Here is a 15179-nt window from a genome sequence, read left to right on the forward strand (position 1 = left end):
GTGGAACAGAAAATTAATTTCATTATTTTGTCCAATAGGCTATTTTTGGGCCATTCATACTCACAAAAGTATATTAACACAAACACAGAGAAAGAGAGTCTACCTGCCCGGGAGAAATTGTCCTTTGCCTAGGGCTTGGGAAGGTGGGCTTTCCCCAACTAGTGTTGGCATTTTGATCTCAAAGTCTCTTGGCACATTCTGAATATTTGGTTCTGTAAAGGTTATTCGTCCTAAAATCAAGCAGAATAAAGATATACAATTAGGGGGGAAATCTGGCATTTACTGTAAAAGTAACTACATTTCTGAATTATCTTAAAAATACATGCTCTCTTATAGCTAAACTAGATTTATATTTAAATGAAATGTGTTTCATTATGTTCATGTGTCTAACAATGATAAAATAAGTACAAGATGAATCCCAATATAAGTGAATATATGAAACTATATGAAACAGTTACAATACAATGTTGGACATTAACCTAGCTCTCTAGAAAACAATGCCATTATAAGAAGTAATTTGATAAATGCAACTATTCCTATGCTAAAATGAGTACCAGATATCAGCACTATAAAATGTTAGCAGTACTACTGAGTAAAAACTAATCAAATGGAGCCTAGGAGAAATCCATTTGCCAAAGCTTTTAAAGGCCAGAAATGCACAGGAGAGTGAGAAGAGGACCTGGAGCAGAAGAATAATTTAGTGTTGAAGAGGGATAAACAAGGCCAGAGGAGTCAGCTAACGTGGGACATGCAGCAGTGAGCAGTGGCAACTGGGGCGTTATTTTCTAGAAATCACCTGTCCGGTTTGCTTTACATCAGCATCACTCATCAGAGAATCAACAGTAGCACTGACATGGCTGGAGACTAGAATCAGGTGGTTAATGAATTTTCTAGGAAACAGAAAGCTATTTGTTTTAATGCTTAGAGCCTTTATTTCCCCCCAAATACTTTACGTTTTATTAGTTAACTTACTGGTTGGATTTTTCTAGAACACATAAGCATTATTCAAAAAAAGCTTGGTAATTGATTTTGTTATTGCAGTTTTTATACTACATATATAGTGACACACAGCCTTCTGTTTTATGATGCACTCCTTGTTGTAATAGGCTCTACTAGCTACTATATATAATATCATCTTCTTTTGATGAATCAGACATTTGAAGTACCTCAGATATTGCTTTTCTGAGTAAATCCTTGATATTATGCCCTTGTTATTTAGCTTTAGCAAAAATTAGTGCTCAGTTAATGGTAGATAATCAATACACTTATTATCATTAAATGGCCTGTTCAATGTTACAAAGCTAACAAATAGCAGAGGAAGGAACCCAAGTCTCTTTCTGTCTCACCACCCTGTCGTCTTTTTTATAATAATACTCAATATTCAGGTCCACTGTTTGAATTAATGAGATAACACTGGCAGACAAACAAGAAGGCAAAAATAAATTATAAAACATGAATGAAGCTTCATGGGGATCAATTCTAATATTAAAATGGCTTTGTTATGCTTAGGTAAGCTTGTACAGCTGAGCCTTGGACAACGTGGGTTTGAGCAGTATGGGTTTTTTTCAATAAATATATTGGAAAAATTTTTGGAGATTTGTAAAAATTTGAAAGAACATTTGCTTTTCTCTAGCTTATTTTATTATAAGAATACAGTATATGACTTACAAAATATGTCTTAATCAACTACTTATGTTATTGGTAAGCTTCTGGTCAACACTAGGCTGTTAGCCATTAAATTCGGGGGGAATTAAAAATTACACTCAGATTTTCGACTGCGTGGGGCATTGGTGTCCCTAATCCCTGCATTGCTCAAGGGTCAACTCTATTTCTAAAATATCCTTTAAATGTAGGCATAGTATGAAGAAAACCAATACAGAAAAGAAAAAAGGAAATTGATTACTTTCTGCTTTATAAGCAACAAATAAATATGCAACATCTTTGAAAACTATATGTTCTGTTTTTTCACCAACAAGGTATATTTTACGTAAGTTTACATCATTAGCATATGTTCAAAATGTAATTTAAATACCACTGGGCAAGAAATGGCAGGGAAGGACCAAGAGGTTAGCTAAATAGGGAAGAAGGAAGAGAGAAGTTGTGTAGAACAGGGAATAAGCAAGCAGGGAGAAAGACAGTGCCTCATGGTGCTGCCATCAGCAACAGCGGCAGCAACTGAGAATGAGCCATACACTAAACACTTCCCCTACTGAATCCTTGGGATGACCCAGTGAGGCAGGACTATCATTACTCTTGTTTATACATGAGGAAACTCAGGCACTGAGAGGTTACGTACCTCGTCAAAGATTGACAGAACCAGGATTCAAACCTTATAAAACTCTGATATCAAAGCCCACATTCTATGCCACCAATCTAAACTGCCTCCCCTGCGAAGTTAACGCTGCCCTTTCTTCCACTGCACACTACATTTGGCAAATGTTTAGAGCTTTGCACAGCCTACAGAAAGAATGCTTTTTTCCTCATCAGATTACACTCAGACCTATCCCAAGAGAGCCCTGAGACACCCAAAAGACTCTGGAGTTTTCTTTTCTGATTGAGTAAAATAATACACTCACTTATACAGAAGCTCCACAGACCTATTTAGATTCAACTTGGAGAGAATTTTAAAAGGTTCAGGGGAAGGCTACTACTGAAATTAGATAAGATCACTTACTCAAAAAAATATTTAATTCCTGGGTATACTCTCATCCAAAGCACAGTCTCAGACATCCTAGTTTTTCTATACAGTACTTGAAAGCAGGAACTATATCTGAGTAAATAGCATTTCCAGATGGTATCCATCTGTGCCTTGGATGTAATATGTGTTTCATAAATGTTTATGGAAATTCATTGAATCCAGTGATCAACACTTGAATATCTTGGTCATCATAAACAAACATTATAAGTGACAATTTTTTTCTTTCAAAACTGGATATTATCCATATTTAAGATTTCTCATTACCCGTAGCAGTGTGTGACTGTGATACAGGATAGATTCTTTCCATGCCAAGAGAAGGATTCAGATGCTTTCCCCGCTGCAGAGGAAAGACCACTTTGGTAATAGCATTAGTGATTCTTCTCCACTCTAATATCAATCCTGGTAAAGGATGTAATGCTTTTAATTTATTTAAAACATCCTGCCAAAGAAATATAATAAGGTAAGATCAGATTCTTGTCCAAATTTCATAACTAGAGTTTTTTTTTTTAGGTAATATAGTCTCAAAATTAAATTTGTTAACTCCTATATTTACAACTCAAAATTACTATTTGGGTTTTTTGGCAATCACCTAAAATTATGATAACTATAATCATTATAATGATAAAACTATAATTATAGATTATAAAATGTAAACATGTTACTGCTGAGAAATATCAATTCAGATCTACCTTTAAAAAAAAATCAATGAGATGTTAACTTAGCAAAGTATCTCCCCACATCCACCCAAAAGTTTATATCACCTCTTTTCTTTCTCTATATTTTCCTCCTCGATTCCTCATGTGGTCGGGAGTTTCCAGGTTTTTCTTTTTTTTCCTTTTTGGACTAATACTTTCATGATTTCCATATGGAAATCAGAAGACACTGATTTTTAGAGCTTTGAATTTTCCAGGCTTCAGACTTTTGATGAACCATTAAGGAACTGGAAGCATGAGGTAAAGGGCCAGTGAGATCAAAGAAGCTCTGCTACAGAAGCTGCAGAAACTTCACCAGGGCAGGCAAGTCATACTGAATGATGTTAGGGTCAAAACTGTACAGAATGGTAACTCGGACTGCTCTCCCCATGGCTGCTGTGGCTATAGTTGCTACTCTTATTTTTCCATTGAAAATTCATTCAGTAAAAATGTAAAATTAAGTGTTTTTGCTCTTCTCTTCCATTCACACAGTTTCTGTAGATTGTGATTAGCAATTTTACTTTGAAAGTAGCAGATTAGATTCTTAAATTCATGGAAAACTATTTTTCCCAAGAATTGAAAAGAAAATGTTTTATTTGTATTGGCTGTTTTGGTTTATTTTTAATTCTCCCAGACCTTTGTTCATGCTCATATAACTATACAAATTATATTAAAGTGGAAGTCCAAGGATAGTGAATGTCAAAATAATGTCTACAGGTCTGAGTTTACAAACATTTATACTGTTTTAATGATAGGAAGGACACAATTACTAATGCAGATTATGGGTCAGATTTTCCATGCTGGAATGTCTCCATAGTTTTTGAGGGAAGCCCAACCAAAAACCTATTTGTATTCTATCTGAAAAGTTCAAATGCTGAGCTATGTTGGATCTTGATTTCATTAGCATACTTTCAAGACACCAAGATTAGCATACATCAAAATCTAAAGGTAATTCAGATTTTGCCGTGTGACTTCCCCAAAGAGCACCTTACTAGTGCTGAACTGTTTTCCCAGCCTTAGCTTGCGTCCATTGTTATTGCCTCTTCTGGTAGAACCCAAGGTTTTCTTACTGCCTTGGTTTTTAATCTCTCCATTTGGTGGCAATTTCAATTCCAAAAATAAAACCTGCAAGAAATTAATGCTTCTTTAGTCAAGAAGTAAAGTGCAAGTACTGTCATGAAGAAAGCATTTAAAAAAGTTATTTGGGAAACAGTCTCTATAGTTCAACACAGGTTGGAAGAATTTTTTTTTTTTTTTTTTTTTACAATTTGGAATTACCACATTGAATAAATAATGGCAATGAAATCCATACATCAAGTAGGCTGTCCATACCCTAATTTAGACACTATCAGATTAATACTAAGATCAGGCTTTAAAACAGTCAAGTACAGGAATGTATATTGTACAGTGAACAAGTGACAAGTTACTGACACTGAGACTTTAGGGTGTCTTGTGAGCTCTCCTAAATACCCCTTCATGTGGTAACCAATGTGGCTGCTCAATCATTTAAAATCCACAGAGGGTCATAATGGCAGCCTTCATGGTTATTGTGTGGTTACAAGAAACAAGAGAACACTAAGGTAGAAAGGGGTCCAAAAAGCCACCTAATTCCACCTACATATATGGCTGGACTCAGAGTCCCTGAGCACAAAAAGCCAGAGAAAGTGGCCAACCCAGTGTAGCAATAATGGAAGCCAGAGAGTGGCCATTAAGCATCCACTAAAGAAATAAGTACACAGGGTAGGGTTCCAGACTGTGGGCCAGAGGCAAGATTCCGTGTATACCTGAAATTCACTAATTCAAATTATAGGGGTTAAAGCTCAGGCAATTCAGAATACTATCTACTATGTCTACTCATTCCTTTATATACCTTGAGTGGGCTTCAGTGAACCTTGAATTATTTTCCTGGTAATAATCCTAAAAACTGAAACTATTTGCATAAATATAAGAATTTTTTCCACACTTTGGGCTATGGGTAGAAGGAAAGATATGAATGTGCTTCCTTAGAATAGTAGTGATGATAGAAACAAAGATCTGGTTCTAGTTTCAAATTGTGGGAGTAATTGGGATCTTAAGTATGAAAGGCTTATTGAGGTTTATTATGGATATTAGTAATTACTTTGCCCAAGAATTTGCTATATAAATATGCATGTGTAGGGATTAAGGTTGTCATATTTAAAAAATAAAATATAAGATGTTCAGTTACATTTGAATTATATGGAGTATACTTAGACTAAAATATTGTCTACTGTTTACCTGAAATTCAAATTAAACTGAATATCATATATTTTATCAGGCAACTCTAGTACAGATATCAAAGAGTATATTAATGACAGGATAGGAGAGAGAATCAAATATCCGAATAGGAAAAATGAAACATTAATAAACCAATAATCCCAGGAAGGGAAACCTATCATGATTAAGACAGTTCAAAGATCTCAAGTTATGTAATTAAAAGTTCTTTATCTTAAGCTTCTACTTTTAGTGAAACCTTCAGAATTAATTGTGAAAACTTCATATATATATTACTTCTCCAGGTCTTAATTAATACATCTGTGAAATGAGGGAGTTGAACTAGATGGGACAAGAAGCACTAATGTTTACTGAGCACTTTCTGTGTACAAGCCAATATGCTAGGTGCTTTAACATGTCATCACAAGAAATCTTTATAACAATTCTGTGACAAAGCTGAAAAGTTTAGAAAGTTGGAGAAACTTGCTCAATGTTACATAGCCAAAAGATAGTAAAATTAAGAAATAGAGCCCAAAGTTTTCTAACTCTAAAGTGCTTTTTCTTTCCCCTAACCCATGCTTCCCTCTATACAAAGGGTCAGCAAACTTTTCCCATAAAGGCCAGGTAATGGATATTTTCAGCTTTACAGGTTTCACCATCTGTCACAACTTCTTCACTGTGCTGTTCCAGACTGAAAGCAGCCACAAACAGTAAAGCACAGCAAGTAAATGAACAAGTGTGGCTGTGTTCAAATAAAATTTTTATTTACAAAAACAGGTGGCAGGCTAGAACTGGTCCTCAAGATGTATGCTCTAAGCCAGTACTATCCTAAAGAATGTTTTACAATAATGGAAATGTTCTATATTTGCACTGTCCAATATGGTAGGTGCTAGCCACATGTGGCTAGAGCAACTAAAGAACTAAATTTATATATTTTATTTCATTTTAAATTATTTAAATTTAAATAGCTACAAGAAGCTAATAGTTCCTATACTGGACAGTGCAGCTCTGGATGCTTAGCAATATCCTACTCAGTTCAAAGATTCACCAACACTGGTGATAAAAATCACCAAAGAGCAAATGGCCAATGTGTGAAATTGCTATATTACCTTAAATATAACTTCCATTTTAACATGAACACACAAGACCAATCTAATAACACCAAACAAACCTTTTATTCTAGCCTAGAGTTTGGTCTAGGCCTATGGCTTACATGCCTTAGTACCTATCTGAATCACAAAGGCACAGACGCCTACTTGTGCTAAAATCCAGAGATTCTATATTTTTTTGGTAAGCTCATTCACTATGTAATTTTATGTGCAGTCATCTAGTTACTGAGTTGAGGAATTCTGGGTTAACAAACTTAAATAAAATACTAGAAAATACCCCAAAAGTCACCACTGAATTCAATACAAATGTACCATGTGATTAGGAGAAACACAGGTCCTCATTTTTTTTTAACACATAACTCTATGGCTTAAAAAAGGAGCATTTTTATGAGAATATATAACATTTATTGAACACTTATTATGAAATGGGTGCTATTCTAAGTGTTTTACATTTATCATTTCCTCACAACTCTATAAAGTATTTCTATCGTAACCCATTTTATTGATGAAGAAATTGAAATAAAAAGAGATGGATCAGCCGAAGATAGTTAACAAATGAAGGAGGTAGGATTCAAACCCAAGTGTGACTCCAAAGCCTATAACCTTTACCAATATACTGTATTACTGAATCACACCTAGAAGACCCTAGAACTTCAATGCTATCAATTGTAAGCACCTGCCTTATATTTGTGGCCCTCTAAAAGAACCTAAACACCTTTTGTGGAGTGTGGGAAGAGGACAGAATAGAATACCAACCTTTGAAAATAAAAATAAGCATAAATTATTTCAAAATTTATGTAAGGTAATAAAAATCTTAATTAGGTTTCAAAAAGCAAACAGTCACAAAAAATCCTTTTTTCATTAACTTCTCTGAGAAGAATGTATAATTTTGTATTGTAAAAAGAGGTTCTTGATGAAGGGATGAGACTCCATGAAATGACTAACTTCATGGAGAAACAGCTACACTGTCACACAACTATCACTACAGATTTTTCTTTCAACAAACATTTACTGAATGGCTCCTCTGTTCCAGGCAAATCTCCTTCTCATGGAGTATACATCCTAGGAGCATTTTACATTTGCATTCCATACATTCTTTACTACCTTCCTATTTCATAGAGATATAACTTATAAAGTAGATGTTAGAATACTCTGTCTCCAAAGTACTCTGATAACTGAATTATTTAACTGATATTTGATAGTTAAGTAAACATATTTAGGCTATATGAATACACACATACAAATCATTTTTTACTCTAAAAATTACTTTTCTAAAATTCCCTATTCCCAGGATACAACCTCAGCGATGTCGTCTGAACTGGTGAAGGAAAAACTGTGGCCAGCTAGTTGATAGGCCTGAGATTCAATTGCATCCAGCTTGGCTTGCATTATGTGTTTCTGACTTTCACATTCTGCAGTGCTAAAGCCGATTCCATTCAGTTCTAACAAGGCCAAGCAGTACTGCGATGGCATTTCCACTTTACAGAAAACATCTGCAAGAAAAAAAGAAAACTAAAACATTAGTTCACCAGTAAATGACTAGATTAGCATCATTACCTGAACACACATAGAATTTTTCTAGGCAAGTCCAGAGATAATACCCGAGGTATCCTCCTTCAAGACCAGTCTCTTGAGCAGCATTCCCAGACCCAACAATGAAAGGTGTAAAAGTACTTTCCACCCTTCTACTCAAGCAGCAGACTACTATCCTTGTCTATGCAGAGAGTAGAAGAACTGGCAATCTTGTGAATAGTCTGGATTACAATAGACTGCATTTCTCCCAAGATAATGTTTCTGCTTCTACTCTTAGCAAGACCAAAACAGCCAATCTTATTTGCTAAGCTGACTACAAAGGGTTAACTCCTTGAAATTATTTCCAATATTCCTGGTCTTGTGAATGCATGCTTACACAAAGAACTAAATATGGAGGTCTTATATTTTCCTGTGCTCTTACCAAAGAGTAAAGTAAAAGATAAGATTCTATCCTACAGTATTTTTCTCTCTGCTGATATTTCTCAACAGAGTAAGTCAGTCTAAATTAGTTTTCCCAGTAAGTTCACTGAAATATTAGTCTCAAACATACTCTATTAAAGAATGGAGTTGAGAGACACTGTATACTGTGAGTTTCAGCATTTATATACTGCTCTTGGATATTCATGATGCCTGTTAACATATTAAAGGCCTGAAAAGACCAGAAGCAAAAATACCTATTTAATTTTATATTAACTGAAAGTCTGAAATTATTCAACCATAAAAGTCTTTATTTTTTATAATATTTATTAACATCCTGAAAAGTAAGTGTCCATAGACTGTCCTGTGGGAAATGCTGTCCTAAATCATTAAGAAAAAATCCATACCAAAGACTTCAGCTTCCAGTACAATAGGCCACCAGGACTCAGAACACCCCTGGCCTGCCTTCCCCAGCTCCACATACACACATTCTTTGAGGCATTGCTGGTCTCAGTCAGCAGGGGACATCTCCAGGGATGCCCATAACCACCACCAAAAGCAAACAAAAAAGTGAGAGCTACTGGCCTCTAGTAGGAGGAATTTTACTGGGCAGTCGGAGATTGGCTTTGGAGGCCTGGGTCCAGAGCAGAAATGCATGGGATATGGGACCTGAGAAATATGGAACTAGGGTCAGAATAAGTACAGTCTCAGAACAGCACAAAGTCAGAGTGACAAGGAGCCAATTTGGCTCCTTAGCAGAAGGAAGGCACAAGAATGCCATGGGAATTAAGTTACCAAATTGAGGGGATACAGATCTTGAGAATAGCAACAGGAGGAGCTGATTGTCAGACTCCTGAACCAAAACTCTGGTTCAGTGGCCTTGGATGCAGTGTACTTTGCTAACGAGCAGAGGCAAGAGCAAAACCTTTCCAGAGGAAGAGTTCCCCCTAGATAGGCCTCCACTGATCAAATCCTGTATGAACTCACAAAGAGTTTGAAAAATACAAGAGAGAAAACAAATATAAATAAGATATAGCAGAAATAACAAATGACAGAATTAAATTCCTAAGAATTGTAGATATAAAATGTTATTAGAACAGAACGCAGCAGGTATGCATGAATTATTTACAGAATAAAGAGGTGAATAGCAACAAAGTAAAATCAGCAGGAAAACAGGCTACAAATATGTAAATAATCATAATGAATAGAAATGCATCAATAATCACAATAAATTGGTAAATATGTAAAAAAATACTTGGTAAGTTGGAAAAATAAATGAATAAGCTGTACTTCATAAGACACATCAAAAGTACAAGGACTAGAAAGGTTTAAAGGGATAGTAAAAAGATGTCTGAGGCATATAATAAAAGAGAGTTGATGCTACCATATTCATCTAGAAACTAGACTAAGAATAAAAATCATTGGTGGTAGAGCTACTCACAACTTAATGATAAATGGTTTAATTCACCAGGAAGTTAAACCAGTTTTAAATATTTATGCATCTAATAAAATGATCTCTAAATATATATAAAAAAGAACTGAATTACAGGAAAAATTATAGATTTAAACAACCTTGACTTAACACTTACAAAATTCTGCACCCAAAATGAGAATATACATTCTCTTATGTACACGGCAAATATTTACATAACAGTTCAGGATTTAGGTCACAAACCAACTTTAAAAATTTCAAAGAATGAGTATTATACAACCATATTCTCTAACCTCAGCATAATTAAGTTTTAAGGAAATAATAAAAATATAAAATAAAAAGTTCCAAATATTTGTGAATTAAAAACCAGTCTTCTAAAAAATTTGAGTCAAAAATGTCACAGAGGGGGGTGGAGCCAAGATGGCGGCACGAGTAGAGCTGCAGAAATCTCCTCCCAAAACCACATATATTTTTGAAAATACAACAAAGACAATTCTTCCTAAAAGAGAGACCAGAAGACACAGGACAGCCAGACCACATCCACACATGCGAGAACCCAGCACCTCGTGAAGGGGGTAAGATACAAGCCCCGGCCCGGTGGGACCCAAGCGCCCCTCACCCCAGCTCCCAGCGAGAGGAGAGGAGTCGGAGAAGGGAGGGAGACAGAGCCCAGAACTCCTAATCACCCAGCCCTAGCCATCCGCACCAGAGGACAGACACACAGTGCATGCGTGAGGTGCTGGATAATAGGGAAACAGGTCAGTAAGACCTGTGAGCGGGTCCCCGCAGCTAGCGCCCTGGGGTCAAAGAAAAGCGACTGCTTTTTGGAAGTCTTAAAGGGACAGGGACCCCACCGCTGGACGGAAGCGCCCTGGGACAATTAGTCCAGCAGCAGGGAATCTGGGGAACTCTGGGCACTCTAACCCCCTGGGTAGCAGGAAGCAAGGAGGCCCCTCATGGAGATAAATAGCCTCCCGGCTGTTCCCCCTCCAATGCTGCACCACCATATTGGAGCAGGAGCTCCAGGCAGGCCATGCCCACAGCAACAGCGGAGATAAACTCCATAGCAGCCGGGCAAGAATCAGAAACCCCGTCTGCGTGCAGATTCCCAGCACAAGCCACTAGAAGTCGCTGTTCTCCCAGGAGAGGAAAGCCACAAACCAACAAGAAGGGAAGTCCTTCCAGCCATCACTCGTGCCAGCTCTGCAAAATATCTTTATCGCCATGAAAAGACAAAATTTGAGGCAGACAAAGATAACAGAGACAACACCTGAGAGGAGACAGACCTAACCAGTCTTCCTGAAAAAGAATTCAAAATAAAAATCATAAACATGCTGACGGAGATGCAGAGAAATATACAAGAGCTAAGAGATGAAGTCTGGAGGGAGATTACAGACGTCCGGAGGGATATTAAAGATGTCTGGAAGGAGATTACAGAAGTGAAACAAACTCTGGAAGGATTTATAAACAGAATGGATAAGATGCAAGAGGCCATTGATGGAATAGAAACCAGAGAACAGGAACACATAGAAGCTGACACAGAGGGAGATAAAAGGATCTCCAGGAATGAAACAATATTAAGAGAACTGTGTGACCAATCCAAAAGGAACAATATCCATATTATAGGGGTACCGGAAAAAGAAGAGAGAGAAAAATGGATAGAAAGTGTCTTTGAAGAAATAATTGATGAAAATTTCCCCAAACTAGGGGAGGAAATAATCGAACAGACCACGGAAATACACAGAACTCCCAACAGAAAGGACCCAAGGAGGACAACACCAAGACACATAATAATTAAAATGGCAAACATCAAGGACAAGGAAAGAGTTTTAAAGGCAGCTAGAGAGAAAAAGGTCACCTATAAAGGAAAACCCATAGGCTATCATCAGACTTCTCAACAGAAACCTTACAGGCCAGAAGAGAATGGCATGATATATTTAATGCAATGAAACAGAAGGGCCTTGAGCCAAGGATACTGTATCCAGCACGATTATCATTTAAATATGAAGGAGGGATTAAACAATTCCCAGAAAAGCAAAAGTTGAGGGAATTTGCCTCCCACAAACCACCTCTACAGGGTATTTTAGAGGGACTGTTCTAGACAGGAGCACTCCTAAGACTAAACAGATGTCACCAGAGAAAATAAAATAACAGCAAAGAAAGCAGACCAACCAAATACTAACTAAAGGTAAAAAATAAAATCAACTACCCACTAAAAGCAGTTAAAGGAAACACAAAAGCACAGAATAAAACAACCAACATATAAAGAATGGAGGAGTAGGAATAAGAAGGGAGAGAAGAAAAGAATCTCCAGACAGTGTATATAACAGCTCAATAAGTGAGCTAAGTTAGGCAGTAAGATACTAAAGAAGCTAACCTTGCTCTTCTTCCTTCATAATTACAACCCCTAAGTAGAATTCGTGCCTCATATTGAAAATTACTGAGTATCATAATCCTTCCAAGTGGTAAAGAAACCTCAAGACAAATGCTGGGCATAAAAGCCACAGGGCATAAATCTGCAAAAAAGTAAAAAGCTAACCTTTTCAAACAATATTGTTTCTCTCTCACTTACCAACTTTACATTTCCCTGTATGGCCCCAGAAGATGACTGGTTAGCCAGAGACGGGTAAGATTCCTCAAAGGAGGAACAACCTAAGACAGGCACAGTCGCAGGGGGGTAATCAGGTGAGAAACTGGGGAACAACAGAGGGGAGGCTTAGAACCTCACCCCCCCTCCGTTTTGAGAGAAATCTTCTGCATCCGTGGATGTTTTGTTGCCCTTGTCTAGCTTGGATTAATACTTAGTCTATAGGCACACACCTGATCATCTACATTTTCCCTCTTACAGCACTAAACTATGTTTTCTACCTTTATCTTCCATCTATCTACCACCTCAGCATTTTATTTAAAAAAATAATAATAATAATAATAATAATAAGGGAGAAATGTGGGATTCACATAAAAATCAAGGATAAAAATCAAACGAATAATCATAATTGACCTGATTATTTGTAGTTCATAATGCGTGATCAAAACCAAAAGTTTCTGTGATGACTGCCCTTGCACTGCTCACCATGTACGAACTTATTCACTATGTAAGAATTTGTTCACCATGTAAGAACTTGTTCGTTATGCTTCAGTAGATTGGAGACTGTTGAGAATTAGGCTTGGGGTTGATTAATGATTGTGCATTGAGTCCCCTATGCAGAATTTTATTGTTGTTAACAACCATTTGATCAATAAATATGAGAGATGCCCTCTCAAAATAAATAAATAAATAAATAAATAAGCTAACCTTGACCCTTTGGAAACCACGAATCGAAAGCCTGCAATGTCAATAAGTACATATCTTTCAATAGTCACCCTAAATGTAAATGCACTGAATGCACCAATCAAAAGACACAGAGTAATAGAATGGATAAAAAACCAAGACCCATCTATATGCTGCTTACAAGAAACTCACCTCAAACCCAAAGACATGCACAGACTAAAAGTCAAGGGATGGAAAAAGATATTTCATGCAAACAACAGAGAGAAGAAAGCAGGGGTTGCAGTACTAGTATCAGACAAAATAGACTTCAAAACAAAGAAAGTAACAAGAGATAAGAAGGACATTACATAATGATAAAGGGCTCAGTCCAACAAGAGGATTTAAGCATTCTAAATATATATGCACCCAACACAGGAGCACCAGCATATGTGAAACAAATACTAACAGAACTAAAGGGGGAAATAGAATGCAATGCATTCATTATAGGAGACATCAACACGCCACTCACCCCAAAGGATAGATCCACTGGGAAGAAAATAAGCAAGGACATGGAGGCACTGAACAACACACTAGAACAGATGGACCTAATAGACATCTACAGAACTCTACATCCAAAAGCAACAGGATATACGTTCTTCTCAATTGCACATGGAACATTCCCCAGAATAGACCACATACTAGGTCACAAAAAGAGCCTCAGTAAATTCAAAAAGATTGAAATTCTACCAACCAACTTTTCAGACCACAAAGTTATAAAACGAGAAATCAATTCTACAAAGAAAACAAAAAGGCTCACAAACACATGGAGGGTTAACAACATGCTCCTAAATAATCAATGGATCAACGAAAAAATTAAAATAGACATCAAGGAATATATGGAAACAAATGACAACAACAACACAAAGCCACAACTTCTGTGGGATGCAGCGAAAGCAGTCTTAAGAGGAAAGTATATAGCAATCCATGCATACTTAAAGAAGGAAGAACAATCCCAAATGAATAGTCTAACATCACAATTATCGAAACTGGTAAAAGAAGAACAAATGAGGCCTAAAGTCAGCAGATGGAGGGACATAATAAAGATCAGAGAAGAAATAAACAAAATTGAGAAGAATAAAACAATGGAAAAAAATCAATGAAACCAAGAGCTGGTTCTTTGAGAAAATAAACAAAATAGATAAGTCTCTAGCCAGACTTATTAAGAGGAAAAGAGTCAACACAAATCAACAGTATCAGAAACGAGAAAGGAAAAATCACGACGGACCCCACAGAAATACAAAGAATTCTTAGAGAATACTATGAAAACCTATATGCTAACAAGCTGGGAAACCTAGGAGAAATGGGCAACTTCCTAGAAAAATACAACCTTCCAAGACAGACCCAGAAAGAAACAGAAAATCTAAACAGACCAATTACCAGCAACGAAATTGAAGCGGTAATAAAAAAACTACCAAAGAACAAAACCCCCAGGCCAGATGGATTTACCTCGGAATTTTATCAGACACACAGGGAAGACGTAATACCCATTCTCCTTAAAGTTTTCCAAAAAATAGAGGAGGAGGGGATACTCCCAAACTCATTCTATGAAGCTAACCTCAACCTAATACCAAAACCAGGCAAAGACCCCACCAAAAAGGAAAACGACAGACCAATATCCCTGATGAACGTAGATGCAAAAACACTCAACAAAATATTAGCAAACCGAATTCAAAAATACGTCAAAAGGATCATACACCATGACCAAGTGGGATTCATCCCAGGGATGCAAGGATGGTACAACATTCGAAAGTCCATC

The 15179-nt window shown here is 36.7% G+C and overlaps 1 protein-coding gene across 12 annotated transcripts in view; it reads right to left on the reverse strand.

The window, feature by feature from the left end:
• POLQ (DNA polymerase theta) overlaps positions 1 to 15179 on the reverse strand; it is a 144942-nt gene that overhangs the window by 32462 nt on the left and 97301 nt on the right. For 7 of the 12 annotated variants that reach the window (XR_008998041.1, XR_008998040.1, XR_008998043.1 and 4 more), the window contains 5 exons: positions 9267 to 9350; positions 8031 to 8224; positions 4378 to 4515; positions 2963 to 3137; positions 104 to 230 (listed from right to left, as the gene is read on the reverse strand). Coding sequence is in view for 9 of the 12 variants with exons in the window: in XM_057503105.1 (XP_057359088.1) it covers positions 104 to 230; positions 2963 to 3137; positions 4378 to 4515; positions 8031 to 8224; positions 9267 to 9350 (718 nt within the window). In the remaining 3 variants the exon portion in view is untranslated. Of the gene's footprint in view, positions 1 to 103; positions 231 to 796; positions 891 to 2962; positions 3138 to 4377; positions 4516 to 8030; positions 8225 to 9266; positions 9351 to 15179 lie in introns of those variants that run through there. The other 5 variants (XM_036883430.2, XM_057503110.1, XM_057503126.1 and 2 more) reach the window with 4 other exon arrangements.

Source organism: Manis pentadactyla, chromosome 1 (assembly GCF_030020395.1).
Source record: "Manis pentadactyla isolate mManPen7 chromosome 1, mManPen7.hap1, whole genome shotgun sequence".
Taxonomy (NCBI): Eukaryota; Metazoa; Chordata; class Mammalia; order Pholidota; family Manidae; genus Manis; species Manis pentadactyla.